This window comes from Aspergillus stella-maris, assembly GCF_047715825.1.
Source record: "Aspergillus stella-maris strain CBS 113639 unplaced genomic scaffold BDV14scaffold_44, whole genome shotgun sequence".
Taxonomy (NCBI): Eukaryota; Fungi; Ascomycota; class Eurotiomycetes; order Eurotiales; family Aspergillaceae; genus Aspergillus; species Aspergillus stella-maris.
In genome coordinates this window covers 50,218-76,235 of record NW_027396838.1, presented here as the reverse complement: position 1 = coordinate 76,235, position 26,018 = coordinate 50,218, and the positions used below count along the sequence as shown (strand labels likewise).

General features: G+C 51.1%; 13 protein-coding genes across 13 annotated transcripts; 7 read left to right on the top strand and 6 right to left on the bottom strand.

Moving 5' to 3' along the window:
• Window positions 1–1,174: 1,174 nt before the first annotated feature.
• On the top strand, window positions 1,175–2,475 carry BDV14DRAFT_177201 (putative 26S proteasome non-ATPase regulatory subunit Nas2). The gene is made up of 4 exons (XM_073769371.1): window positions 1,175–1,414; window positions 1,482–1,554; window positions 1,604–1,950; window positions 2,036–2,475. The coding sequence occupies exons 1-4, from the start codon at window positions 1,250–1,252 to the stop codon at window positions 2,165–2,167; spliced, it is 717 nt and encodes a 238-aa protein (XP_073626061.1). The 5' UTR covers window positions 1,175–1,249; the 3' UTR covers window positions 2,168–2,475.
• A 91-nt stretch (window positions 2,476–2,566) lies between these two features.
• BDV14DRAFT_177198 (Ran family GTP-binding nuclear protein) lies at window positions 2,567–4,050 on the top strand. Its single transcript, XM_073769370.1, has 5 exons — window positions 2,567–2,793; window positions 2,998–3,090; window positions 3,162–3,315; window positions 3,369–3,574; window positions 3,629–4,050. The coding sequence occupies exons 1-5, from the start codon at window positions 2,731–2,733 to the stop codon at window positions 3,758–3,760; spliced, it is 648 nt and encodes a 215-aa protein (XP_073626060.1). The 5' UTR covers window positions 2,567–2,730; the 3' UTR covers window positions 3,761–4,050.
• Window positions 4,051–5,076: 1,026 nt separating this feature from the next.
• BDV14DRAFT_202137 (Alpha/Beta hydrolase protein) lies at window positions 5,077–6,461 on the bottom strand (the record flags this gene model as incomplete). Its single annotated transcript, XM_073773933.1, has 5 exons — window positions 5,077–5,352; window positions 5,509–5,763; window positions 5,809–5,990; window positions 6,062–6,322; window positions 6,386–6,461. The coding sequence occupies 5 exons, from the start codon at window positions 6,459–6,461 to the stop codon at window positions 5,077–5,079; spliced, it is 1,050 nt and encodes a 349-aa protein (XP_073626059.1).
• A 305-nt stretch (window positions 6,462–6,766) lies between these two features.
• On the top strand, window positions 6,767–7,496 carry BDV14DRAFT_202136 (non-hem dioxygenase in morphine synthesis N-terminal-domain-containing protein; the record flags this gene model as incomplete). Its single annotated transcript, XM_073773932.1, has 2 exons — window positions 6,767–6,835; window positions 6,930–7,496. 2 exons carry the CDS (start codon window positions 6,767–6,769, stop codon window positions 7,494–7,496), a joined length of 636 nt encoding a protein of 211 aa, XP_073626058.1.
• A 77-nt stretch (window positions 7,497–7,573) lies between these two features.
• Window positions 7,574–9,247, bottom strand: BDV14DRAFT_210095 (uncharacterized protein; the record flags this gene model as incomplete). The annotated part of the gene is made up of 4 exons (XM_073775807.1): window positions 7,574–7,651; window positions 7,694–7,702; window positions 7,736–8,727; window positions 8,812–9,247. The coding sequence occupies 4 exons, from the start codon at window positions 9,245–9,247 to the stop codon at window positions 7,574–7,576; spliced, it is 1,515 nt and encodes a 504-aa protein (XP_073626057.1).
• A 328-nt stretch (window positions 9,248–9,575) lies between these two features.
• On the top strand, window positions 9,576–10,400 carry BDV14DRAFT_202133 (permease for cytosine/purines, uracil, thiamine, allantoin-domain-containing protein; the record flags this gene model as incomplete). The annotated part of the gene is made up of 1 exon (XM_073773931.1): window positions 9,576–10,400. The coding sequence occupies one exon, from the start codon at window positions 9,576–9,578 to the stop codon at window positions 10,398–10,400; it is 825 nt and encodes a 274-aa protein (XP_073626056.1).
• On the top strand, window positions 10,060–11,203 carry BDV14DRAFT_177190 (uncharacterized protein; the record flags this gene model as incomplete). The annotated part of the gene is made up of 1 exon (XM_073769369.1): window positions 10,060–11,203. A coding segment is annotated over exon 1 (500 nt), but the record flags the coding sequence as incomplete, so codon positions are not given.
• Window positions 11,204–11,245: 42 nt separating this feature from the next.
• BDV14DRAFT_177188 (DEAD/DEAH box helicase) lies at window positions 11,246–15,780 on the bottom strand. The gene is made up of 2 exons (XM_073769368.1): window positions 11,849–15,780; window positions 11,246–11,792 (listed from the first exon to the last, which is right to left on the bottom strand). The coding sequence occupies exons 1-2, from the start codon at window positions 15,377–15,379 to the stop codon at window positions 11,778–11,780; spliced, it is 3,546 nt and encodes a 1,181-aa protein (XP_073626054.1). The 5' UTR covers window positions 15,380–15,780; the 3' UTR covers window positions 11,246–11,777.
• Window positions 15,781–16,278: 498 nt separating this feature from the next.
• On the bottom strand, window positions 16,279–18,120 carry BDV14DRAFT_202130 (cytochrome P450; the record flags this gene model as incomplete). Its single annotated transcript, XM_073773930.1, has 4 exons — window positions 16,279–16,640; window positions 16,699–17,046; window positions 17,121–17,660; window positions 17,736–18,120. 4 exons carry the CDS (start codon window positions 18,118–18,120, stop codon window positions 16,279–16,281), a joined length of 1,635 nt encoding a protein of 544 aa, XP_073626053.1.
• A 146-nt stretch (window positions 18,121–18,266) lies between these two features.
• BDV14DRAFT_210092 (SDR family NAD(P)-dependent oxidoreductase) lies at window positions 18,267–19,580 on the top strand (the record flags this gene model as incomplete). The annotated part of the gene is made up of 4 exons (XM_073775806.1): window positions 18,267–18,536; window positions 18,614–18,767; window positions 18,840–19,264; window positions 19,342–19,580. The coding sequence occupies exons 1-4, from the start codon at window positions 18,467–18,469 to the stop codon at window positions 19,578–19,580; spliced, it is 888 nt and encodes a 295-aa protein (XP_073626052.1). The 5' UTR covers window positions 18,267–18,466.
• A 28-nt stretch (window positions 19,581–19,608) lies between these two features.
• Window positions 19,609–21,244, bottom strand: BDV14DRAFT_210090 (major facilitator superfamily domain-containing protein; the record flags this gene model as incomplete). The annotated part of the gene is made up of 4 exons (XM_073775805.1): window positions 19,609–20,189; window positions 20,243–20,886; window positions 20,943–21,055; window positions 21,122–21,244. 4 exons carry the CDS (start codon window positions 21,242–21,244, stop codon window positions 19,609–19,611), a joined length of 1,461 nt encoding a protein of 486 aa, XP_073626051.1.
• BDV14DRAFT_177185 (GAL4-like domain-containing transcription factor) lies at window positions 21,225–23,355 on the bottom strand. Its single transcript, XM_073769367.1, has 5 exons — window positions 23,293–23,355; window positions 23,141–23,235; window positions 23,002–23,079; window positions 22,195–22,947; window positions 21,225–22,145 (listed from the first exon to the last, which is right to left on the bottom strand). Exons 1-5 carry the CDS (start codon window positions 23,332–23,334, stop codon window positions 21,524–21,526), a joined length of 1,590 nt encoding a protein of 529 aa, XP_073626050.1. The 5' UTR covers window positions 23,335–23,355; the 3' UTR covers window positions 21,225–21,523.
• A 238-nt stretch (window positions 23,356–23,593) lies between these two features.
• On the top strand, window positions 23,594–25,743 carry BDV14DRAFT_210087 (Zn(II)2Cys6 transcription factor; the record flags this gene model as incomplete). Its single annotated transcript, XM_073775804.1, has 5 exons — window positions 23,594–23,656; window positions 23,712–23,806; window positions 23,860–24,766; window positions 24,812–25,168; window positions 25,219–25,743. 5 exons carry the CDS (start codon window positions 23,594–23,596, stop codon window positions 25,741–25,743), a joined length of 1,947 nt encoding a protein of 648 aa, XP_073626049.1.
• Window positions 25,744–26,018: the final 275 nt, after the last annotated feature.

The following is a 26,018-nucleotide window of genomic DNA, read 5'->3' as shown; positions in this document are numbered from 1 at the left end:
TCCACATGGTGATGGGAAGGCGCCACCAAGTCATTTAACACATGGATCAGGAAGGTGGACGGGTACCTTAGCAATCACTTTTACGTGCCGGGCGCTGACCTTGATATGCTAGCAGTAGGTAAAGTACGGAGGGAAAGCGGGATGACATTGCCACAGTGTTTTGCAGTTGCAAGCGTCAGATGTTGAAGGCTGGATGACCAATGCGTGATCCATCATCCCATCTTTCCAATTCCTCCTCTTGCTGGAGCGCGTGGACGCGCACCGTGGCTTTTGATCGACCATGGCTCAAGGCCGAACGAAGTCACTGAGTCTGTAGATCCTACCTCATTGGCAAATCCGTGTTTACTGCAGTGAGTGAAGGCGAGTGAGATCTCAGATAAAGCTAGTGCCAAGACAGAGCTTGGTTGTCGCGACGAATATGGGCAGCTTTTCCTGTTGCACCAGCCTTCGCGTCGTGGACTGCAGTCTCCGGAACCTCGGAACTGACTTGACTGAATTTGGGGACTGATGTTGTTGGCAGAATGGCATCAGATATTTGCGGTACCGTGTTTACTTCTCTTCATGGGGGATAGCATTTCCTTTCTCAGGAGGTGCCCCAGAGTATGCAAAAGTGAGGCAATGCAGGCTGCTGCACGATACCAGGTAGCCGAGACCGCTCCTGACCGTCAGTTTTAAAGGTCGTCTTCCCCTTGACTGGCCATCGAATCTGCATCATCCCAGGCAGACGAAAATGCCTTCAACAACAGCCATTCAGCATTGGCCTGCGGCTGCGTGAAGACATCTTCAAGCATTATCACGAGCTTGAAAACCGCTAATGCAACTTCAACAAGGAATAGTTAAGCTGCTTTCCCCCTGTTGAAACATACAAATAAGGAGCAATGCCAGCCGGAGTAATATATCCCGCGTGTCGGTGTTGAGATGCTGCGAGCTACCAGACAGTCCCAGGGGTTTAGCTGCTGTATACGGGTTAAGAGATGTCACAGAGTCTCCAATTTATAGCCCACACGATAGAGGCAGGGTATGCACGAAGCTATCTCGAGCGACCATCGTTGCAAATGCTGGAAGAGAAGGAAGAGGAAAGTGGGAACAGGCCAGGCGGCGCAGTATACAACGGTAGCGTGCCAAGCCTTGGATGCCCCCCCCAGATCTTCAAGTCCGTCCGCTCTCCCCGCCCGCCACTTTTCTCTCACTCCTCACAATACCATACCCATCTCTGCAGCTCTCTCAACCATGCCCTACATCTTCTAGAATGGGTATACCCATGGCGGACAATATTCATACCCCCACTGTATCCTCCGGATCGACATCCGGAGGGATTCCCCGCGATCTGTCCAAGTTGTCAATGGGTGACTTGATGAAACACAAGGAAAACATTGAAGAAGAAATGTCTGCTCTCAGCAGTGTACTCAGCTCTGTGAGTCAATGATCCAAGTCTTTACAGTTTCGCGACCACATTTATTGACTTGTCCTTCATTTCTTAGCACGGTGCTAACATGAGTACTATGCTGACCACCTTCGACGGCTTCCCCCGCGATGACATTGACGTTGCGCAGAGTAAGCCACTCTCATATAACGAACAGAACAGACGCTGAGACTTGACAAGTTCGCACCACTCGAGCCCAGATCATCCGACTTCGTTACGATCACAAACAGGTCATGGCTCAAATCGAGAAAGGCATTCACTCGCATTTCGCCGGTCTTCAAAGCACCAACGGAACTACGCCCTCCAACGCGAATGGAGCCGGCCCCCGACCTTCCGGAATCCCTGCGTCTACCGGTGCGACGGGTGTCCTCACACCGTTCGCCAAAGTCAACAGTGTCGTTCCAGGTAGCCCCGCAGGCCAGGCCGGACTTCAGGCCGCAGATATAATAAGAAGCTTTGGAACGGCTACGTGGTTAAACCATGAACGTCTCTCCAAAGTGGCCGAGGTCGTCCAGCAAAACGAAGGAGTAAGTTGCCGCTTGTCTTCTCTGCATTGCATGTTCTTCTGGTGAGCGGCCACAAGCTTGGGCTTAGCTGACGACTCTCTTCTAGCGCACCATCATTGTCAAAATCTCTCGAAACGGATCAACCCCCGGAAGCACAGTCAGTCTGGACTTGGAACTCGTGCCACGCCGTGATTGGGGCGGACGTGGTCTTTTGGGCTGTCACCTGCTTCCCCTCTAGCGGTTTCAGTGTAGCTTCGGCGGAGCCCGGTCGCATCACATCGGGTTCTGATTATCTCCATGCCCTGATGCCCAGCTTTCGATAAAGAATGAGGGAGGAGTGAGGCATTAGGACTGGAATGTGACACGATTGACGATTTCTGTTACTATGAAGGGGCATGGGCGGCGTTAACTCATTTACGAAATATCTGTTGGCTATGGTTTCAGCATTGGAGGAATACGGTAATGGAACATGTACGAAGTAGTTAAGTTGAAAAGGTTACTATTGAAAGAAATCAATGAAAGAGTGTTTACCGTTCAAAGCCGCGGGGCCCGTTGCCTGAGGCGCCATCACGTGACCACAAAGGCAGTGACCGACTCTCGGGCAAAAATTCCATCACCAAAACTTATCGCTCGTCTTCTCTGTCTCTCTTGTTTTCTCCCTCATCCTTGATTCCCCACCCCTTCCTCTATCCCCATCGTCTGTCGCGTCCTCGACTGTCGACTTTTAGACCCTTCTTCGCTTGCGTCGGGTTTCAATTTTCACTCTTCAATTTCTCTTCCTTTCACTTCACATAAACAACAATGGCTGAGGCTCAAACCCCAACCTTCAAGCTCGTCCTCGTCGGTGACGGTGGTACTGGAAAGGCAAGTTTTATCGACACCCCGCGGTCTTCCCAACCTGCATGACAATCATGCTTCTCTCAACGTCTTCGAATACCGAGCGTTGTTTCATGATGCCCTTCCCTGATCCTTTCGCAACGACTATCAACAATGAGGCACAAACCAGCCCCGCGCCGCTTGCAGATCGTCAACGAGAACGTCGACTAACTTGAAAATTTCTTTCTACAGACCACCTTCGTCAAGCGCCACCTTACTGGTGAATTCGAGAAGAAATACATCGCTACCCTCGGTGTTGAGGTTCACCCTCTCGTCTTCACCACTGTATGCCCCGCTGCAACCCCGCTTCGGCTCTCCGCCGTTTATCTTGTCGGTCTTACTAACCTTTATATTAGAACCTGGGTACAATCCAGTTCGACGTCTGGGACACAGCTGGTCAGGAGAAGTTCGGTGGTCTGCGCGATGGATACTACATCAACGGACAGTGCGGTATCATCATGTTCGATGTTACTTCCCGTATCACCTACAAGAACGTTCCCAACTGGCACCGTAAGTGATTTCGCATCCTTCCAATCAATACATGTACTAAAGCACATCTACAGGTGACCTCGTCCGTGTCTGCGAGAACATCCCCATTGTCCTCACCGGTAACAAGGTCGACGTCAAGGAGCGTAAGGTGAAGGCCAAGACCATCACCTTCCACCGCAAGAAGAACCTCCAGTACTACGACATCTCCGCCAAGTCCAACTACAACTTCGAGAAGCCCTTCCTCTGGCTCGCCCGCAAGCTCGTCGGCAACGCCAGCCTGGTGAGTAACATACCGCTCAGGTACATTTAAGCACATACTAACAGAACTTCCCAGGAATTCGTCGCCGCCCCCGCTCTTGCTCCTCCTGAGGTCCAGGTCGACGCCGGCCTCATGGCCCAGTACCAGGCCGAGATGACAGAGGCTGCCGCCCAGCCTCTGCCCGATGAGGAGGACCCCGACCTCTAGATTATCCCAGGTCAATGAGAGCGTTGAATTGGAAACCACGGGGCTGTCATTTCCCCGGCCTTCCGGCTCCAATAGAACGAATGTTACTTGGAATTTTTACGCACGCAAAGTCTCGAATCACGATACAACGATAAGCGGTCGGTGGAATTGGGTCAGTGGACGGCTAGCATGAATATTTGCTTTGATTTCTTTTTTATTTTCTTTTTTCCACCCATTCGATATTTACCACCACAGTAGTCTAGACTCCCCCTTATCTCTACACAAAGTTCATAAGAGAAAAAAAAAAAAAACGCAGCTATTCATGCAATAGTTGTCGGGTTGAAAAGTTGCCCCAATTTCTTCTTTTACCTGTCGCTCATCATCATCTCGTATAACCCGGTCGTGAAAACAAACAGATCGAAAGGAGAAACCCACGTGACCACAACAAACTCCACAAACACCCATTGGAGGTTTAGCGAGAAATGACGTCAGCGCTAGCACCTGCCTTGCATCAGCGCCTGTTGGGCGGCAATCTTCCTGTGCCTACCTACCTACCTACAGAGTAGATGCCTACCATAGGTACCGAGCAGGTTGAGCAGGGCAAATTATTGCCTGTGCCCGTGGGAACCTACTAGTACTCTGTACCTACTCTGTACCAGTTCCATACAGATATATTACTCATCACTTCGGCGGAAATTGGGCAGGGAGGTAGGTATGGTGCCTGGGCGCTTTGCTATCGAATTCTGCCTTCTGCCTACTACACTGGTTTATCTGGGGAGGTGGGTGCCTAGGTCTCTAGGTAAGTAGATAGGTAGGTAGGAAGATAAATACCGGGCAAGAACCTACCTACTCTGTGCATTATTGGGACCTACCTTAGATAGCGCCAGTCTGGGCGAGCATCTTGCGATGCCTGATCTGCACGCTGCTACTTCAACCTAGAGGAGACTGATGGGAGCTGAGGTAAGGTGAGTGAGTCAACTAGGCGTTAGGCTACTACTAGTCCGTAGTACAAACCGCATCCAGTGAGGTTCTTCCCTAGGTACGTAGCTACCTTACCTATGGAGCAATTATTCAGGTAAGCTAATTTGCTTACCTAGGTACCCTACTTGAGTTACCTAAAAATTACCTAACTATTTCGGGGACCAGGGCTACGCCTTTTACACATGATCAAAAAGATATCTAGGTATCAATCCAATCCATTATCAACGGGTAAAGTAAACGGAAAGCCAGCCAGCCAGACTGACTGACTAAATGATTGCAAGGCATCTGATGAGTACTGTACCTACTGTACGTAGGGCGTATAGAAAGGAAGGACTAGATAGATAGACCGTTATCCACTACTTGTCCATGGCATCGTGGCAGATATCCCCCGTCCCCGAGAGCTCCCTATCGCCGAAAAACCGCCACATGTCTTGCACCAGGAGATCCGGCACAACAAAGCCGGCAAAATGCCCGCCTCTTTGATGGACAGTATACTGCTTGATGTTCCCGGATCGCTGGACCCAGTCCAGCGGCGTCCGGTACCAGAGGTCGTGCGGAAATCCCGAGATTGCAACCGGTTGATGCACGTACGGCAGGTTGAGCCCGAGACCGTCGAGGGCAAGTGTTCCCTCCTATTTCATGTAGAGGAAGAACAAATACGGTTAGCAAGTGCATCGCGTCCATCACGGCTGGCGGTTGAGGGTAAGAGGAGGGGAGGAGGAGAGGAGGAGAGCCCTCACTGCAGCAGCATCTTTATAGAGCCTAAACTCTCTAAATGGCCCGTTTACCCAATGCATCATCGTCCAGGTAATGATGATTCCGGGCGTCCAAATACCCACGTCCGCAACATTATTCCTCAGCGACTCGTAGATCCATATCGTCAGGCCGACGGGACTATCGCCCAGTCCGAATGCCAGACGCAGAGGCCGAGTCTGCTGCACCTGGCCGTAGCTCCAGCCGCCGCCCCTGACAAACGCGTGGTAGTGCGCGATGACAACCTGTTCGTCTGCACTACTACTGCCTCCAGCTTTGTTTCGCGCGTGCTAGTCCAGGTCCAGATCCAGATCGTCCGCGGCAGGTGGAGGGACGAGCCAGAAATTCGACAGGCCCGCGACGACGTTCTCGGGGTAGTCGGCGGCTGCCCACCAGTTGATGAAGTCGCCGCAGTCGCTTCCCTGGAACACGTATTTCGTGTACCCGAGTTTCAGCATGAGGGCGTGGAATGCGCCGGCCAGCTGCCGATATGCGAGGCCCGGCTTGGGGGGGCGGGCTAAAGCCTATCCCTGGGAGGGAGGGGGCGACGACATGGAATGCGGGGAGGGAAGGTTTGGGAGGATTGACCAAGGGCGTAATGATGTGCGCTACTTCGAGGAACGAGCCTGGCCAGCCGTGGAGGAAGAGCAGATCTGTGGTGGATGAAGTGCAGGGGAGTTGCGTGTGGGTAGTCTGGGGTGTTTGTGTGGACGACGGTAGTAAAGTGCTGGAATCGAGAATTGAGGTCTGCTTCCACTTTGGGCCAGTTGTATTCTGTTGCCCAGGGTTCAGCAAGTGTCCGCGCCTGGTTAACAGGGGCGCCGTCGGTTGGGTCATGGTCGTCTAGATCTTGCGGAAACTAAGTGAGTGACGCTTGGAGCTGCGTCTGATGAACAAAGTCTGGCTTCACACATATCGTAAAGGGAGATATGTAGTCGCTGAATGTGGCGTGGAAGTTCAGATTCAGGTCTTTGTCGGTGAGGGTCATTGTTGGAGATGGAACGGGGGAGTGAGGAATGGGCGTGATGATGAGGGGGGACTGAACCTGTTTTGTATGCTCACAACCACGTCTTAGCAGAGGCCAGGCAGCTGCTTTATCTTAAATTAGTCACAGATATGTGTCGGCCATATACATATACATCTTCTCTTCACCTGGGATGGAAGCTCGGCCGAGTTGCCCTTTTGGGTATGATCATATAGGGCTTCAAACTGTAGTCTTCAAGTTAAAAGAAGCCAAAGGGCTTCTTCTTCTCTCTCTCCTTCTCATGATAAGAGAGGCAACCTCACTCCAAAATGACCACCACCCAGCCAGCTACGTACAAACTCAAGCTGCCCACAGCGCTCGGGTACGTCTACCGGGACGTCCTGAGAACACCCCCCCCCCCCCCCCCCCGGAGACTGCAACCCCGAAGAAGTTCCCCTTACCGATATTTCAGGAATCTTCGGGAACGTGCAGTCGCGCAAGCAAGTAGCAGAGCAGATCAAGCGCGCAGCCGAGAGAACGGGCTTTTACTACGTGAAGAACCACGGCATCGCGGGGTCGAAGATTGATGCGGCGCTCTCGCAGGCAAAGGTCTTCTTTGCGCAAACTGTCGATGAGAAGCGGGCGGTCTCGTATCTCAAGTCGAGGTATTTCAACGGGTGGTATGGCAAGTATGATCAAACGACATTGGAGTCCGAAGGCAGAGACAATAAAGAAGGGTTTCACTGGCGGTATGATCCGCAATACGACCCTGAGAAAATTGACGCCGCAGGAGGGTGTGTACCTGTCCCTGAGGAAGTGAGAAAGTGGTTGAGGGGAGAGGAGTTACTCGGCCGCACCAGCACAGCCTCTCGCTGGCAGGTTGTGGCTTCTCCGCGCCGAATACGCCGTATGCAGGGGATCTTATTGCATTTGACCTTTCCTCGAGTGCAGGACTTGCAGGATAGGGGCTGTCTCTGGCTTACACGAAGCTGGAGGTTGCTCATGGCGACTGTCGTTGAAAATTGGAAGAAGAAGGAGAGGGTGTGGAGTAGAAATTAATATGATTGGAGATAGATAGACTTGAATCGCTATTTAGTCCTACTTGGAGTCTCGTAAAAGTCAATACTGCCCCCTTTTTAAACTGATTTTAGGCTTCTGTCCACAATCCGTCCACACCAGGCCCTAAAGTCCCTCCTCCATTCCAGCCGCTTCAACTTCAGCCCAACGCAGCCCTAACTCGCCTGCAATCCCTGGACCCATTCATCCTGGCTCTAATCCTCAAACAGCGCCCACTTCACACTATTCTCCGCCATTTCAGCTATACCTTCCAAGCCTACACTATCGCAAGCCAACAGAACCTGCATGAAATCATGCTCCAGTCCAGAGCCCCCATGCCCCAGCATCCCAGGATCGTCATTGCCCAGCGCCGTCGCCACGCCGCGAGAAAGCAGCGCAGGAAGCGGGTGCGCTGCCGCCGACGATGTCAATCGCAATACTTCTTGCGAGATAGGACAAGTCTCTACGAGGATGGAGTGCTCCTTGACCTTTTCAATTAGCACGGGGTGCTTATACAGCGAGAACCCGTGGCCGATTCGACGCGACCCGAGCAGGGTCGCGTCTGCCAAATTCCAGTCCGTCTCGTTCCCATCCCCCCGACACTCACCCGCGTGAAATATAAAGGGCAATTCAATCCCCTCCTCGACGCACCGGCGCCGGAACCGAAGACACACAGGTATTAGAGCGCTCAGGGGCCATCCACAGTCTTCCTGTCCGATCAGGTCGACGCCGCACAGAAAACCCGCGTACCGCTTCTTACAGGCGATGCAATCCGCCAGGTTCCTGCGGATCGCGTCGTCCGGGAGGCTTCGCACCGCCGACCAGATTGTGCGGGCGCCCCAAAACCCGGCGCCTTGCGAAGAGGACATGTACGCGTCTAGCTCCTGCTGGAGGCAGTCGAAGAGATAGAAAAAGTCCGAGTCGCACTTGCTGTGGTTCTGTCGCTGAAACGGTTGGAGAAGGGCCATTCGCAGCTCCACGTATCGGATACCGCCCGTATGCAACCGATGCAGCAGCTCTCGGATATAGCGGCGGAAAATCGGCTCGGTGTAGAATAGACCAGCGGCGATGGTGAAACAGGAGGCGGATTTTCTCCAGACGACGTCAATGCCGTCGCGCGCTGACAGCGTCTCCTCGGGCGTGATGGACATGTGTGCCTTTGCCCACCGGATAAAGCCCTCTGGTCCGGAAGGGTGAGAGGCCGCGACTCGTCCAATGGGAATAGCGGCGTTAGCTACGTATGACGGTAATCATATGCTCGTATTGTCGGCTGCGGATGTGTCTGCATTGTACAGAAACCGGACGGCGCCGCTCTCACTACCCTGTCCAAAGGGGTCGAGCGGCTGCGGGCTGGCGACGGAGTATCCAGGTATGCTCAGAGCCTTTTCCACGAGCCACTCAGGCTCAATCATGGCTTCTGCGTGTGCGTGGAGCAAGCACCCCTTGGGCATCGTGGAGATTGCATCCCATAAGGCGCTGTCTTGTAGAAGCGGCCGTGCCTGCGAGAAGGGCATATCAGGGAAGTAAAAACAGCCATTGACTGCACTCGTGGTGCCAACGGAAGAAGGCTTGTTCTTCAACTGATTGCATACTTTTCCTATTAGATGTGCAGCTGATTGCTCTTCGAGACCCATACTCTGGCGGAACTTGTGATCGCGTCTCAGACATTTCTCTTCCTGCTGCCATGCACGCTTGCGTTCCCTTAGTCGCTGTAGAACCTCTTCAATAGCATCACGCCTGCTTTCGCTTGTCATCTCGATGGAGTCTTTTGGTGTGAAGACCGAAATCGGTGGCTGCTTCGTGGCTCTGCGCTGGACTATATCACTGGCTCCTCGCTTATTTTCTGTGGTGGGGTTACTATCCCTGATGAGAATGATAAGAACTTAAAAAAAAAAAAAAGAGCTTTATTTGTCACCGAAACTCGGACAAGATGTCGGATGAGACGTCGGGTCAGGTCTCGGTTGAGATGTCGGATCAGATGGTGACGCTTATCAACCGCCTCCCTCCGAGCCCTAGAGAGTTGTCAGTTCGTCAACGATAATATAAGGTCCATTATCAATGACCCACGTAGAAATCATTGTCATGGCTGAATTCAAGACTATCCCTATTCATTCTCATATGCTCAGACATAGCAATGGACGCCCTGCCCTCAGCCAGCGACACAGAGAAGGCCTGCGAGCCCAGCTCCGGGGGCGGACACATATGAAAATCTTCCCACACAGACGGGCACACTGCGACTTAATTCGGCCACATTTACGGCTCCTTCAGGCCTTGAACAACTTTGAGCAACGCCTCGGCCGCCTCGGAGGAGATGGTGTCTTTGAAGTGCAAGGTGCCAACCGCATCGCCGACCAAGACAGAAAGCCGCCGTCTATCACGAGTGCTTTGATGATTTGGGTCTCGTTTGTTCTGCATCTCGGAATGCTGCCCGTGGGCTTTCTAGGCCCGGCACTGGGACTCACCTTCAAGGACGCCCTCTCCGCGTGCCTGACCGGCATTGTGCTCGGGGCAGCTCTCCCAGCGTACACGGCGACATTTGGGCTCCGGCTGGGTCTTCGCCAGATGGCCGCTGCTCGCTTCGCGTTTGGTATCTGGAGCACAAGGCTCCTTATCGTCATTATGATCATCAGCGCCATAGCATTCATGGTCATAAACATGGTCATCGTCGGCGAGGTCCTAGCCGTCGTTTCCGGGTCCACGCTCGACCTCTCCATAGGCATCATCCTGATCGCCATAATGTCCTACATCCCGACATTCTTCGGCTTCCGTGCCCTCGTCTTCTTCGAAAAGTACTCCTGGCTCATCGCCTTTGCGCTCTTCACCGTCCTATACATCCAGGCAATTTCAGCCATCGGATCATTCGACGCCCCCTCCGCCGTAACGGGGGTCTCCAAGGCCAGCTCCTGACTCTCCTTCACAATCCAGTTCTCCAACGGCGCAGGCTGGACCGCCATGGCAGCCGACTACACCTGCGACTACCCCGCGCGCACGAGCAGGCTCCAAATCGCCCTGCTCACCTGGTGCGGAATCGCAATCCCCACGGCCTTCGTCAACATCCTCGGCATCATCCTCGCCCAACAGCAACCACCCCTACGCAATCGCCTACGCAGCACATAGCCTCGGCGGCGTCCTATCCGTCGCCTAACACCCAAGCGCATGGGCAAAGACCGCGCTCGTCCTATGCATGTTCACCGGGCTCGACAACAACGCAGGCGTCGCCTACTCAGCCGGAATCTCCGCGCAGCTCCTAGGCCGCCCCTTCCTAGCCGTCCCGCGCTTCCTGTGGTCGCTATTAGCCACTGTCCTCGGGATGATTCTAGCCCTCGCAGGCCACGCGAGCCTCTCTGCGATCGTGCAGAATTTTGTCTCCCTACTGGGATACTGGGCTGTTCCGTTCGCGACGATTCTGTGGCTGGAGGATGTGGCCTTACGCGCGTGCGAGGGGTACGATCTTGGCGTCGGGTGGGATGACGCTGCGAAATTGCCGAGTGGTATTGCGGCGGTTGGCACATTGCTGGTTGCGTATATTGCGGGTGTTGTTGGTATGGCGCAGACTTGGTTTGTCGGGCCGGCGGCTTTGGCGTTTGGGGGTGGTGGCGGGGATGTTGGTGTTTTTTTGGCGGCAGCTTGGTCTGGGGTGCTCTATTTGCCGTTTAAGTACTGGGAAAGGAGAGACTTTGGTAAGTAGGTAGGTAGGTAAACTTTTGTTGAGGCTACTGGGTCTAAGTGAGGAGAGATGTGCAAAGATTCAGGGCGCTTGTTTGAAGGAGACCATGCTTTGTCGGAAACCAGGTTGTAAAAGGATTTCTGATATGAACAGCTAGGCAATAGACTACTTATTCATTCAGCCCACGAGGTTACATGGCGAGATCTAGGCATGCGATACAGTTGTGGACAGTAGACATGTTAATTGTCGGTGCCCTGGTCATTGCATAAGAATCGAGCAAATCATTTTTCTCCGAGTTCTAAATTAGTCTTGCGCTTTTCATGTTGCTCTTTACGTAACAAGCCTGCGGCACAAAGAAGAAAACACAGACAACAAAGCATGGTGCTGGTAAAGGAGCAAGCACAGGGCAACATAAACAAAAGTAAATAATGTGAAAAACGTACAATATGCGCCTCGCCTCTATAGATACGACCATCCAAAACAGAACTTGTAGTTTCATCCTTGCGAATATAGAATGAAGGTTGGCAGAAACACCGCGATTAAAAGGGGGGTATATTGAAATTCGTGATAAGGAAAACTTCCACCAACGCCGCGTGAAAGAATAATAAATCGTTAATTTAGTTGTTGATACCCTGGAACGAAAAACGTTAGTAATGCGTTCGAGGTGTGCGGATGTTGGGGGACATACGAATAGATAGGCAAGTTCTCTGGTGCTCAACCTGGCGATATTCTTCGACTCCTTCTCGTCCAAAGCTCCATCGATAAGAGCTCGCTTCTTGTCCTGAAGCTCGATGATGCGGTCTTCAACGGTTTCCGGCACTAGAATACGATGAACATTGACTTCTCGCAACTGGCCGATCCGGTGGGCACGGTCAATCGCCTGCTCTTCGATATAAGGGTTCCAAAAGGGATCGAAGATGATGACATGGTTGGCTGCGACAAGATTGAGGCCGGAGTTTCCTGCCTTCAAAGACACCAACATGATTTTGCAATCAGGGTTATCTGTGAAATCCAGCACGGCCGTATTCCGATCTGCGGGCTTCATGCTTCCATCATAGCGACGATATCCGTATCCTTCGCGAGCGATGGGAACTTCAAGGAGGTCGAGGAGAGAGGTGAATTGGCTGAAGATGATGGTCTTTTCGTTGCTCTCCGCGCCCTCGACATCACGAATTATGCCCATGGCCTTTTCGATCTTTGCGCTCGTAACCCAGGTTTTTTCCAAGCGACGCAAGTATTTGCGTTTCGAGGCTTTGTTCCTGGATGCTTCTTTCTTGAGTTCGGCCAGAGTTCTTTTTGGTGTCTTTGTCGCTTTGCCTTTTGCTCCCTTCTTTGACTTCCTACGCGGAGCCGATCCGTCGTCGCTGTCATTCACAATGAAATCGGACAAGGTACCACCTTCGTCACTATCATTATCGTCATCATCGTCATCGTCGTCGTCATTATCATCATTGTTTGGTTTTACCACTGCCTCCAAGCCCTCTAGCCCAGCGATGTCTGAAGGAGCATCGGCATCAGGAAAGTGGACTTTCTTGAAAGAGGCGTGATCAGTAATCTGCTTAGGATCAACAGGCCCGCGGCAGTTGGGACACTTGACAGCCGTTGCTCCATCAATGCCTTGCTGCAAAGAAAGGGAAGGATCCGATATTCTTGCAAAACACTCCGTGCAGGTTCCATGTCCACAAGGGAAGAAGATGATGGGGTTGTCCACTGCATCAATGCAAATAGGACATTCCAGGTTAGGATTGTCTCTCAGGCGAACGATAACTTCTTCGCTGAACATCTTGGCGTTGGCAATGAAATCAACACCTTCTGCAGTCTCGTTCAATTTCACGCTAAAATCGGTAATCAGATGGGGATGGCAGCAAGCCTGCCGAAGACGAAGCAGGAGAACGAGAATATTGGAATAGTTCCGTCCCACGGTGCCGGTCTCGAGATATCGGTTGAACTGGAGCTGGGTCTTGGTTTCAAGCGCCTTGTACAATTCTAGTTCGTCCTCACTGAAAGTGGCATGGACCTTCTCCGTGGTTCGGCGGGGGAGGTTCAGGATAGGTTCGCCGTCTATCTTTGACTCTTTCGTCCGTCGTAGGAGTACCGCTTTGAGTAGAACTCGAAGCTGTGTCATTGCCTTCTCTTGCTGACTCTTCGAACCGCTCTTCAACGGCCGACCGAAATCCTTTTGGAAAGCTTCAAGATTAGCGTATGGACGAATGCGCAAAAATTGTAGTAAAGAGTGAAGCTCCTCCACGTTGTTCATCATAGGAGTTCCGCTCATGCACCAACGATAAATCGCGTTCAGTCGGCAGCAAGCTAAAGCACTCAGGGTTCTTCGGTTCTTGATGCATTGAGCCTCATCAACGATGATTCGATACCATTTGCTAGTCGGACCAAGGCAAGGCAACGTTTGTAGCTGCTCTTTCCTCAGTGTCGGTTCCTCTGCGCCGTCTTTTAGTAGCTTCTCATATTTTTGAACTCGCTTGTACTCGGAGGCCATCATTCCAAATGTGGTGAGAACGACGTCGTATTTCTTCAAGTCCGCAAAACGCGTGTTTCGCTTCTCACCATGCAAAACATAAACGGATAGCTGCTGTCCGCGGTGAAGCATCTTCTGTATCTCTCGCTTCCATTGCTGCATCAAAGCCACGGGAGCAATGATCAATGTCGTTCTTGGCTCATCTCCGCTAGGAGGACGAGACACCATAAGCGAAATCGCCTGGATCGTTTTCCCCAGTCCCATGTCGTCAGCTAAGATGCCGCCTTTTTGGTCAGACTCTTCCTTTGATTTCATCCAAGAGAGCCCCAGCTGTTGGTGCTTCATCAACGGAAACTTCAAAGCGTCCGGGGTATTTTCCCAATCTTCCTTGGAGATATCTGCATCGGGCCGAATTGTTTCCAGCAAAGACTTGATGTCCTCGTTGACTTGCTTCGAGTCAGCTCCTTGGAAATCGTAATAGTCCTGCAAATCACGACCCGTATAAGGCCCACCAAAGTCATGGTCCATAGAGGTACCAACGATATACTTCACCGAGTCCTGCGACGGGAGGGTACCGAGGTAGCTTAGGTCTCCCATGATGCGCTCCCCAACACCCCTCAATGTGGATAACGCTGCTTGCATAGGATTCGCCCACGAAGTAGACCCATGATTAGGAGCAGTACTCGGTCCAGCAGCAGCATTCAAATAAGAGTAGGGGCCACCGGGGGGTGCTGCGTACGGTGTCATATGGCGTAGGTCAGTTGGGTACATCGGACGCCGACCAGTGTTGAGGTGAAAATCATTGGGTGATATTTCCGCGAAATCGCTATCATCGCTATCATAATGCGACCGTGCAGTCTCAAACTGCGGACCGCGTAGGACATGATTCGTGTTTAGAGGAAGCGCAGCTTCAGTGGTTGGCCCTGGATTTGCGGGCAATGGAGGTTCAAGGACTGGTGGCGGAGAAGGTGGAGGGAAGATTTCACGCCACCGAGAGGGGGCTTCTGAGTGTCTGATAGATGAGGTGGGTTGGGACGAGGGTAAAGGCGCAGGAGCATCTTCATTATCCATCAAAGCCCGCGCGTACTCGGCATCGCGACGCTCTTGTTCCTTCCGCTCTATCAGCCATTTTTCGGTTTGCCTTTGCTCCTCCTGCAGTTCTCGCATGTTCTGGCCATCAATGCCCAGTAAGTCCAGTAGGAACTGATCTTCTTGATTCTCGCTACTCGCCGCATCGGTAGAGCTTCTGCGGCTCGACAAGCTAGAGGTTTCGTACGGAGTGTTGAGGGTTGTAGTCCGCTTGGATGGCCCCTGGCCTGCATCGTCTTCATCATCGTCTGCAAACCGGCGTTTTCGGACCGGGGGCATGTTCGCGTATGTGTCGAATCGAGGGTCTCGAGGTCGAGTGGGTAATGAGGAAAAGGCGGGAGTGCCGAACACTGGTGGGCTTGAGGGTATGGCTGGTTGTGCAAATGAAGAGCCATCGGTTTGAGCTGGCAGCGGGGCTGGGCTTATAGGCACACCCTGCCCAAGCGAGAAGCCCCGACCGGGTGCGTTGACGTTCCTGGAGCCGCGTAGTTCAGCCAGCTTCGTTTCAAGTTCTTTGATCTCCTGCATTGTTTCGAGTCTTTGTTGGTCGGCATCGGCGCGCCTGCAATGTCTCGGGTCCAAACTTTCCAAGACAACTCGCTGAAGGTCCAGCTCCTCCTCAAGCTCCTCGATCGTTTGTTCGGCGTAGGACGCCATTGTGGGAAAGTGCGCGAACGGGATCGACCTTCGGTTGGCGAGTTCAAGGGTGGAATGGATGGCCTCGGGACACGATTGCCGCGAATGACGAGTCCATGGGGCGATCGGTTCGAGGTGAAAGAGTGGCGGGAGTTTCGGCGGTAGAACGAGGGAGGAGTCGGCCGGTAAATGAGGTGAAAGGAGTGGTGAAGTGAGCAGAGAGTGAGATTGGGAGAAAGGTGAAGTGACATTCGACTGTGGCACTTGAGGCTCGGAGTTGGCGGCGGCGATCTCGCCTTCTTGGCGCGTTCACTTACTCTATTACAGTGCAGCTACACAGTCCTGTTGCCCGAGGCTGTTTCTCACCTTCACCGGTGTTACATCCAGGTTGATCTGGATTCTGCCTGCCACTCTTGGAACCCTGAAGAAGCTGTCAGACCTACTGAGTTGAGGTGGCAACGCAGTGCAGACTTTTCTCTCCCACTGTGTTACGCGCCCAATTAGGCAATATGCATCCAGCCCCTGCTTACCGTCACCTAGAATATGAGCCAGAAACTAAGTATTGTGGCTATGGAAGTTCTGGTTTCAATTCCTGCACAAAGAGCAGTCTCTGGAAGCCTGGTTCTATTTTGGGCTTCGAGTCCTTATCGACCTTAGGCTTTGTTCTCACAACTCTCCCAGACGGTGATGGTCTTAACAAGCCACCAAAATAGCCTGACTGACAAGGATTATATCATGCAATCTTATGCAAATCACAGGCTACGGTTGCTAATAGGTCGATTTCACTACGTCCTCGATAACTATGCTACCTGACGCTAGCACGGCGCTGCTGGCCTTACCAACCATCGCATTCTCTATCAAACAATTTCTTCTCACTAAATTCCCTATCCAATAGTCATCCTAGGTCATGCTCATCCATTCTATTCATTTTCTCCACGCAAAAACCCTTCCAAACCGACCCCCTCCCTCGCAGAAACCCTAACCCTAAAAGCCTTCGGAATTGCATTCGACGCCGCTGGATTCTCCTTATACCTGACATAGTGCGTGTCGCAGGGCATATCCTTACTCGAACCAATACGAAATGAGGCGATTAGCCGCGCAAACATCGCGTAGAGAACTCTATTCGACAGGTTCACGGCCGTGCATTGGCGGGACCCAGCGCCGAAGGCGAAGTGGTAGGGCGGTGGGATTTGCATCTTTGCGTCTGAACTGGTGCCTGGGCTTGGGGCTAACCAGCGCGCTGGATCGAATTTATCGGTGTTCGGGCCATATACTGATTTGTCTGTATGATTGATTAGGTCAGTCTTTCTAGGGGGGATGGGATGGTGCTGAATACGTACCAAAATTAGCAGCCTGCGCATTGACATAAACCAGCAGTCCCTTTGGAATCACAGCGCCCTGGTACTCGAACTCTTTATATACCTGTCTGGCTGGTAGGAGTTTAAGCGGTGCATAGAAACGCAGTGCCTCTTTGACAAGGCCCATGATGTAGGGACTCTTTTCCTCGAGTAGGCACCGCTCAAATGCTTCCTCGGGTGTATTATAAACAGCCATAATGTCTTCGTATGCCTTTTGCTGAATCTCATGTCCTTCAGGAGTAGAGAGCATTCCCACTGTTATTATTGCCGTCGAGAAGATCGTCTCGAACCCACCGGACATGAGGCCGCCTAGGATTGTGCGGATGTCCTCTATATCAACAATATCCATATTAGCTAAAAGAGCTCAGACATGCAGAAGCAAAGGAATAAAACTGGAAACATACGCTGCGTAAGCCCATCAACATCATTCTCAATTAACATCTCCGCAACAGATTTCTTCTCTTCCGTAGACGCCGCTTGCTTCCCATTCACCTTCATCTTCACCCTAACATCATTCAACATCCTCGCCAACCACCCATCTCTCCTTTTACGAACCTCAACAGCCGTAGTCGTCCGATCTTTCTTTCCCAGGTACCGCAAATGCGGTATAAAATCCTGCGGATTCGAATTCGTTGACCGAAAGCTCGCGATCGTTTGCGCGTCTTGCAATATCCTCAAAAGAAGCGGATCAGATACAGAGTCGAACCTCGTCCCGTAGCAGAACGTCATCATGATATTCAGCGCAAGCCGTTTTAGGTAGATATGCGGCATTATCTCGACCTTCCCGTTTTGGCCATCGGTATAGAGGCCCGATACCACATCGCGGGTTTCGAGATCGAGCATGCTTCGCATTCTTTGGATCGCTGGGCCGGTTGTGAGGGATCCGACGACCCGTCGTTGTTTCTTGGTTCGTTCGTCCCAGGGGCTTGTACCGATTGTTGCGGCTGATTTACACCAATTAGTCACTTATCCCAGGATAAAGAGGCAGAGAGGAGAAGAGAAGAGGGATAGAGACAAACCAGAAGTCTTCGAAACAATCCCATGAAACGTATAAAACCACGGCCGATCAACCAACGCGCCCTGATTCTTCACCATCCATTCTCTAGCCGCCTCAAACGAGTTGAGTATTACTGCACGCCGACGGCCCATTCTCAGTTGGAAGACGGGCCATCCGTTCTCTTTGCTCCATTTCTCGGCGGTGCTTGCGTGGTCGGCGCCAAGGAGGTAGAGGTGGCCTGCTAGGAAGGATCCGCCGGGGATTGAGGGGATTCCGGCGATGGAGGGGTAGTCGATGTAGTAGAGGTAGAGGTATAATACGGCGCCTAAGGAGGTAATGGTGGTGAAGAGGACGAGGCATATTGTTAGTTGGAGCCAGTCGAGGGAGTCGGATGTGAGGAGAGCCATGTTGAGTGTTCGGTCAGTGGCCACAGATTCAGGCAAACGTCGTTTGTCCCTAGAGGAGCATATGTTTGAAACCCAGATAGACTTACAGAATAATTCTAACTTGTAATCTAGTAGTTAATTCGTTTTATGGACCCTCGTTGGCGATGATTAGGGTTGGCAATGGCCCCACGGTCATCTATCGGCGAAACGCGTTGGTTATCTACAAGGTAACGGAGAGTAGCGAGACGCCCAAACCCGACAATTTACCTCTGATAACAATGAAGATCAATAAAAGAACTGTCTAGATAGCGTATTTACATACCCTAAGGAGAGTTGCATAGCCGCATTTTCTCGCTCACCCGTCACTATGGCGCAGAATCTCCGCATCAACAACCTTTTCGATGTCGCTGGGCGATGGGTCGCAATTACAGGTGCAGGTATGAGTTTCCGCATCTTGGTTGAAATTGTTTATCTTAGCCTATATAACGTGGAATATACTAATCGGCCTTTTCAGGATCTGGCATTGGCCGCATGCTAGCCAGAGGCTGTACCGTGAACGGCGCGCATACAATCCTAATAGACATCAACGAAGCCGGTCTTGCTGAGACAAAGGCAGACCTCGAGATGATTTCTTCATCTGAAAGCGCAGTAAGAACGGGGATAATTACGTACGAAACAAACCTTAATAACCTCCTCCTCCTCCTCTGAAATATCCACATCCTAACGATATACATCCCCAGAATCCAAGGCGACCTCTCCACAGAAGCCGGCATATCATCCATCATCGAGACCATAAAGTCCCAACTCCAGGACTACCAAGGCCTTGACGCACTCTTCCACTGCGCCGGAATTCGATACATGAACTCCACCCCCTACAAACCAGGCGACACGCTATCCCAACTCCAAAAAGCAACGCTCTCCTGCCCCTACAGCGGATGGGAACATACATTCCGTCTTAACGTCCTGGCACCATACTACCTGACCGCGGGCCTAATAACCTTATTAGGCGAAGCAGCATCGCGCGGCGAAGGGCGCGGAAGCGTCGTGCTCTTCAGCAGTCCGGCCAGCGTACACAATCATCAGTTTGTGCCGGCTTATCAGACTAGTAAGGCTGCTGTGGATCATCTGACTAGGGTATTGGCGGCGGAGTTGGGGGGGTTTTATAGTATGTTTTTTATTTCTTCTCTGTTTCTCGAGGGGGAGTTGGAATGTAACGGGCTGGAAGCACTAACGGTTATATAGTTCGAGTTAATGCTTTGTCGCCTGGTATTGTGCCTTCGGGGATGACGCCTGATGATGGGCAGTCGAATCTGAAATTAGCTGCTGAGACACCGGCGAAGAGAGCAGGGAATGAAGAGGATATGGTTGGGTGCGCGTTGTGGTTGATTAGCAAGGCTGGGTCGTTCATGGATGGGAAGGTTATCCGTAATGAGGGTGGACGGCTTTTGATTCTTCAAGGCGTCACTTCAAACTCGGATTGATTCCATTATAGATATACTAACGGGTAAACTAAGTAGAATAAACAAATCGCGGCTGCTGCTTATCTGTCAAATCCAGAAACTCCTCGTTCTCAATATACCCATCATCTTCCTCTCCAGCTCCTGCATTGGTCTTGCGACGATTCAACCATCTCATGTAGAGGAAGTACAAACCCGGCGCTAGACAGGCAATGGCGTACGTAATGATCATAGTCTTGAACGCGGTCGGATACTGTGGAGCTTCTTTGTCCAGAAAGAATTGAGGGCCAATAATAAATGCCGTGGAATATCCGACAAACAAGATGGCGCTGGCAGTTGATCTCTTTGTGTGCCCTGCGATATTCGTTGTCGTCAATGCAAACATCATTGGCAGCGATCCGTTGGTAAAATTCGTGCAATAGAATGCTATCAGCCGCCCGACCCGGTTTGACTCGGGGAGAGCGTAAACGAGAACTGCCCCGATGGTGGAGGGAACGTTGCAGATGAATTGCATTAGGCAGCGGGTGTTGGGGAAGTAGTAGGTGACAAAGCCAGTGGTCAGCAGAGCGATGTTCTCTGTCAAGCCGAGGGGGGTATTTAGCAGAGAGGTTGTGAAGGTGCCGTAACCGAATCCTAAAGATAGTCAGTCTACCAGTTAGTGCATCAGAAAGACGGAAATATAGTACCTTTAATGATAAGACCACCGAAATTGGCCACAGCAGATGCCGGAACGACGCAAGCAATGCTGTACAGAAAACCATACCAAACCTTTATATCCAGGAAAGCCTCGATAAACTGCTCCTTTTTGAACCCACCGTTAGCTGTCACGCCGGTCCGATTCTCCCTCAGCCGCTCAACAGCAATGCCCTTCTCCCTCTCGTTCAGGAACTTCGCAGTCAACGGCGTGTCAGGCATGAAAATCCACAGCATAATAGCCCAGATCAAACCCACAATGCCGAAAATGATGAAAAACCACCGCCACACTGCAATACCGGTGTTGTTGATATGACCAATCCCGTACGCAATGAATGACTGCAATATAAGTGCAAATCCGTTTCCGCAGTACCAAAGCGTGATTCGGAGCGGGATCTCATTCTTTCGGTACCACGACCCTGTTATGAGGACGTATGCAGGTGATATGCCTGCTTCGCTCATTCCAAGGAAGAACCGCAGCGCCATCATACCGCTGAAGTTACGAGCTCCGGCTGTGCAGAACAAGACAATCGCCCAAACGAGCGACGTGATTGCAACGAAGCGACCTAGCGGAACGCGTGCGAGGATTCGAGCTGCGACAGGTTGGAAGGCTAGGTAGCCGAAGTAGAAGATAGACCTGGGTATGCGTGAACTAATGGCTTAGAGGGTGTTAGTATATGGGCATTGACTTACGAGCACCATGAATAATCTTGACCGGTGAGACCCAAGTCCTCCTGTAAGTCGTAGACAGCGGATTGAGACATGACGCTTTTGTCCATGTACTGGATCGTGTAAGAGATTACCATCTAAGGTCGAATTATGGGTCAGTCCGTGATGAAGGATGGAACAGAAGAACACTGGGTTGAGCGTACCAGGGGCATCAAGACCCAGTCGATCTTGCTTATCACAGCTCTCTCTTCCTCTTTTGTAAAGGTAATTGCATCGTGGTCTTCGAGAAATCCCAAAGCGACATCTGCATTCTTTTGTTTGGCCATCTTCAGATCGGTGTCTGCACTCGTCTGCAAATGCACATCTGGTTGACTTTCGTGCATACTAAAAACCAAATACAAGCTCCAGAAACAGTGGAGATGTTGGGTAACTCTTGGAGCAGAGCTGAGCGATTGTCCCCTTCTGCTGCTAGCTTTAGTAGTGAATTAGTTTGAGTATTTGCATGGTCGGCTTTCCCCGACAAACTCATCATATCCTCGCTATCATGCACGTAAGATAAGTTCTCTAGCTTATATGGAGGGACAGAAATCCAAGGCTTTCGGCTATTATGTTCCTGTCAAAGGATTCAGATCAAGCAGGCCAATGATTGTCTTCCAGACTTTAAGATAAGTGTGTCCTCCGCTCCAATGGGGTGCGAAAGTCGTCAGAATCTCAGCACAATTGATAAGGTCTCGAACGTGCGCTTTCGGGCTAGTCCACTGTCTTAGCATCCCAGTTGCTATCGAGCAGCCAGCGATAAAGGCTCTTGAGCTTGCTATCACAGGCGGGGTGAAGTTGTCTATTGAGCTGACTTCTCGATGCACGCTGGCTATGAGGTCAGACGCTGCAGTTATCACATTCCGCCTTAGTTCTGTCATGCCTTTTGCATTTGGCTCATCTGGTTCTTGGAAGCAATGAAGACATTGCTTGTGCTTGGCACAAATGGGGAGAAATAAGAGCCACATCTCCTGGATAACTGGGAGTGGGCCCTGAAGACTCTCAAGTACATCCATTAGGGAAGAAACCTCGCCAGCAAAAGGGCAGGACAAGCTGTCATACACACCACCTGCGCCATATATCTGATCGGATATCTGAGAATACAGATCTAAAAGCGGCTCCATATTTGACGTTGATGGCAGCTTAAAATTGCTTAACATGTTCGGCCGATTGAATATTGTTCGCAGGGACCTGCGAATATAAGCAAATAGCGGGTTTTATCGGTGGTGGGTCTACCTACCCTTCAATATCTTTGAGGACGGACATCAGCTGTACTTTATCAGAACTGCTGTTTCCAGTTTGGTCGACATCACCATTATCGCTGGTAATAAGATGTCCAGAAATGGAGCCATGCGGAACTTGATACCAGCCCAACTGCAGACATGTCCGTGCTGCTAGATCAAACAACTCCCAGACTATGCCCCTGCAAGGATCCGCTAGCTCATAGATGAGTAGCAGAAGAATGGCCGCTAAAGTATCACCATCTCCAGCAGAAATGATGGGTGTGACCAGCTCATTGGCCCAATTACGGCAAACCTGTGTGACGGGTCTCCAATCCGGGGATTTGTATGCTTCATGAGCAGCAGCGATAGCGCAGGCCATAAGTAGCTTGAACTTCTGAGTATCGGGCAACTTCTTGAATTTAGCTCCATCGTTGTCCGTGAGTTCTGGAACTCGGACATCGTATCTTGGTCTAATACAGCGATCGTAACGGCGAAGCAGGAACCTCACAGTGCTAGGGGCGAGTTGTGACTTGTCTGCAGAGGATACAGTCGGTTTCACGGTATAATCATCTTCTGACAGTTCTCTGTCGACTTCAGGTGATATCTGTGACGATGGTACGATCTCAAAGAAAACACGCGTCATTCGAGACGAAACCGATAGATCCAAGTGCAAATCAGAGCCAGGTCTTGCAGGCACTAGAATGTCTAAGGGCTGATAAGACAAGCTTGACTCAAGTGGGTCTGAGATACGCTGAGGTGGTAGTATTCCGCTAAAGTATTTTGCATGAGCTTGAGGTACAGAATCCAGCAATTAAAGACCTTACAATGGGACTGGTTTAGGCTGGTGGATAGCCAACTGTGAGGTCAAATCTTCAATGCGCTTGTTGAGGGATTGGATGTAACTGTAGGTAGCGCGTAAGTCTTTATGTACGCTATAGGAAGAGCCTAACGCTGGCACCTTACCTCCTAGGGATGTCCTCCTGCAATGCATCGTCATGAAAGGTACATTCGAGATCGTTCCTAGCGCAGTTGGTGCAAGCAGGAAGACGAGAGTCGCACTCAGATCCACAGTCAGTTCTATGTGTGTTGACAGGGTGGGGTTTGCTAGAGGGTACCTTTATCCGCCGACTGCGACATCTTGAGCATGTCTGAAGCATTGATAAATATGATAATTTCAAGTGTGACGGTAGGAGTATCCTGAAGACGAAGCAGAGAAAGTGAAGAATGACAAAGTGGGAAGGAGCAAGGTCCGGGCAACAACACGTGACGGTCCCCGGGCTCTCTTGTCTCCAACTGCCTTCTCTTCTTCTACTGTTCTACCATTTCCCATCTTCTTCTCTGGTACTCAATCCTGGACCGTGCTTGTGTTCTAATTATACTCAGGATTGTTGGTGTTTTTTTCTGATAAGATCAAGTATGCAAAAGTCCCTACGCCGCTCAACCAAGGTATGCACTCGCTGCAGACAACGAAAAACCAAGGTATGGCATCTCAAATTATTCATCAAAGACATTGACCATATGTTAAATAATTCAGTGTGACTTCAAGTTCCCACAATGCACATCGTGCTCGCTGGCCAATGCGACGTGCTTGGGCTTCGATCCCGCAACTAAACAAGCGGTGCCGAGAAGGTATGCCCCATCTACAGATCACACTGCTTTAATGAAGCTGAACGTCTTTGAAGCTTGGTCAAGTCTCTTGAATCTCGAGTGGCGCAGCTTGAGGCGGAGTTACTCGCCTTTCAATCATCTCCGCAAATTATGCCCTACTCAATTGCCTCGAAAGTGGCCCAATCTACCATCGCTTTCGGTGTACCCAAACCAGGACCCTACCTGCACTCCAAACTTTCTTCGGCATTGTTTCTTCGCCCATCTTGTCCACCGCTTGCAATCTCTCCTGCGACTAGAGGGAGGGCTGTAATCTCCGAAACTGCCGATGCATCGCATGAAAGACCTACGGCCCGACAGAAAAGCACGAACAGGAAGACCTGGCTTGATTTAGGCAGTGTGCCTCATTCTGCTTTAGAGCGCATGATTCGCAACTACTCTGACACGCATCTTCCCCAGTACCCCATTATCAGTGCCTCCCTGTTGGACCGTATAGTCGATCAGTCTCGGGACGAGAGTCAAAAAGACGCCACACCGTTCATGGACGGCGACTTTGCTTCTTCGTCTGGGCTTGGGCATTTTGAGCTCTTTGTGGTATTTATTGTCTTGGCCATCTCAGCTAGTACCCTGACTTGGAGGGCAGAGACTCAAGCGCGGGAAGCATCTGAGTCCTTTTACAAGTCAGCTATGAGGCACCTGCAGTTTATGGAAGACTACAGCGAGTTGAAGGAGCTGCAGGTTTCACTTCTTCTTGCACATTATGCACATATGTGTCCTGAAAGAGTTGATAACTGGACCTGCATTTCAAATGCTGTGAGAATTGTTCTGAGCCTGGGGCTGTATCGAGAATGCCCAGCTGGTATAGACAATGACCAGCAGAAGCTGAGGACGGGCCTTTTTTGGGTGACTTATGGAATGGAAAGATCATTATGCACAAACCTGCGGCTTCCCCTTTCATTTCCGGAAGAATCAATAACTGCAAAGGTACTCGGCCCTGCGCCCATCATTGCATTAAGCTGACATTTGCAGCTCGAAGACCCTGTGCCAGAAACGACGAACCCACTGTTTACCATCGACGACATCAAAAAGCAGTCTTCGGCTCATCATATCTACCGATACCGAATGCTAGAGACAGAGGTACACCGGGTGCTTTATCTTGAAGAGGAGCTTCATAGGCTCGGTTTCACATCGCTGGATGAGTGGATTCAAAACATCACCAGCAGGTTAGAGCTTTGGTACATGGAAGCTCAAACATATACGCCCTATAATATGCTTGAGTTCAAGCATGTGCAGTTCTATCACCTAAAAGCGCGGACTCATCGACCAACACCACGATTAAGAGTGAGATTACCCCATGATTGGGAGATTGTTCTAGAGTCCTCTCGGGTAGGTAGCCCAAGACATACGATGAGATGCGGGTCTAACCAGCATGCTAGAAACTCATCGAGGACTATATCGGGCAAGAGACACGGCAAAGGCTTTTTTACCCGTGGCATGGAGTACATATACTATTCGAGACTGCGTGTATAGCTCTGGATGCATGCTGGTCGTCTCGTCACTACCAGCACCTCAGAGACGAAGCCGCAGATATGCTACAGTCACGCATTCCCCAGTGTCTACACCTACTCAGTCTTATTGGCCAAAGATGGAACGAAGCAACCGAATGCACGAAAAAATTAAGCCCGATAGTCGAGACAGTTTCCGCCGCCTTTCAAAGCGAGAATTATCCTATACATGATACTTCCATAGCGGAGGAAATCAACAGTCTATTATTCTCTGACAGACCTCCGATGTGGAATCCTGATCTCAATGGCCTTGACTTTGAGGGTGCCTCGTCTCTTCTTCTGGATGATATGTTTGTTGAGGATATGGAGTTCCTTCAGTGGGCCCCTGACTGGGACATCATGCCAGCTGAAATTGCCCTGGAAAATGAGTTGCCGAGGCCAGCGCATTTGGCTTAGTTGCGCTTAAAGCATTGTCCATCGCGAAATTTGATGGCATCAGAAATGCTGCAATATCTTTGCGGTGCTGAGTAGCGAAATATTGATGTCGCTTTTCAACGCACCGTCAAACTCTGGAGGCGCTCTCCTCCGATAACAATCTACCCCAAGGCCCGACTTCGGGGCTCCACAGCTATACCTCACAGGAGACTACTGATCACAAAATTGCTCATATCGAAGCTATATCGCCGTCATTAACTTCAGGCACTTTGGCAATCTAAGCTCCATGCAAATTT

Bases quoted from the DNA above. Each gene is read 5' to 3' on its own strand.
- BDV14DRAFT_177185 (XM_073769367.1), bottom strand. From the start codon at position 23,334: ATGCTTCAGACATGCTCAAGATGTCGCAGTCGGCGGATAAAG. The intron at 23,080-23,140 runs GTAAGGTGCCAG...CGCTACCTACAG, and splicing joins CAGGAGGACATCCCTAGGAG to TTACATCCAATCCCTCAACA. The intron at 22,948-23,001 runs GTAAGGTCTTTA...AAAATACTTTAG, and splicing joins CAGCCTAAACCAGTCCCATT to CGGAATACTACCACCTCAGC.
- BDV14DRAFT_177198 (XM_073769370.1), top strand. From the start codon at position 2,731: ATGGCTGAGGCTCAAACCCCAACCTTCAAGCTCGTCCTCGTCGGTGAC. The intron at 2,794-2,997 runs GCAAGTTTTATC...TTCTTTCTACAG, and splicing joins GTGACGGTGGTACTGGAAAG to ACCACCTTCGTCAAGCGCCA. The intron at 3,316-3,368 runs GTAAGTGATTTC...GCACATCTACAG, and splicing joins GAACGTTCCCAACTGGCACC to GTGACCTCGTCCGTGTCTGC.
- BDV14DRAFT_177188 (XM_073769368.1), bottom strand. From the start codon at position 15,379: ATGGCGTCCTACGCCGAACAAACGATCGAGGAGCTTGAGGAGGAGCTG.
- BDV14DRAFT_177201 (XM_073769371.1), top strand. From the start codon at position 1,250: ATGGGTATACCCATGGCGGACAATATTCATACCCCCACTGTATCCTCC. The intron at 1,415-1,481 runs GTGAGTCAATGA...TTCATTTCTTAG, and splicing joins TCAGCAGTGTACTCAGCTCT to CACGGTGCTAACATGAGTAC. The intron at 1,951-2,035 runs GTAAGTTGCCGC...ACTCTCTTCTAG, and splicing joins TCGTCCAGCAAAACGAAGGA to CGCACCATCATTGTCAAAAT.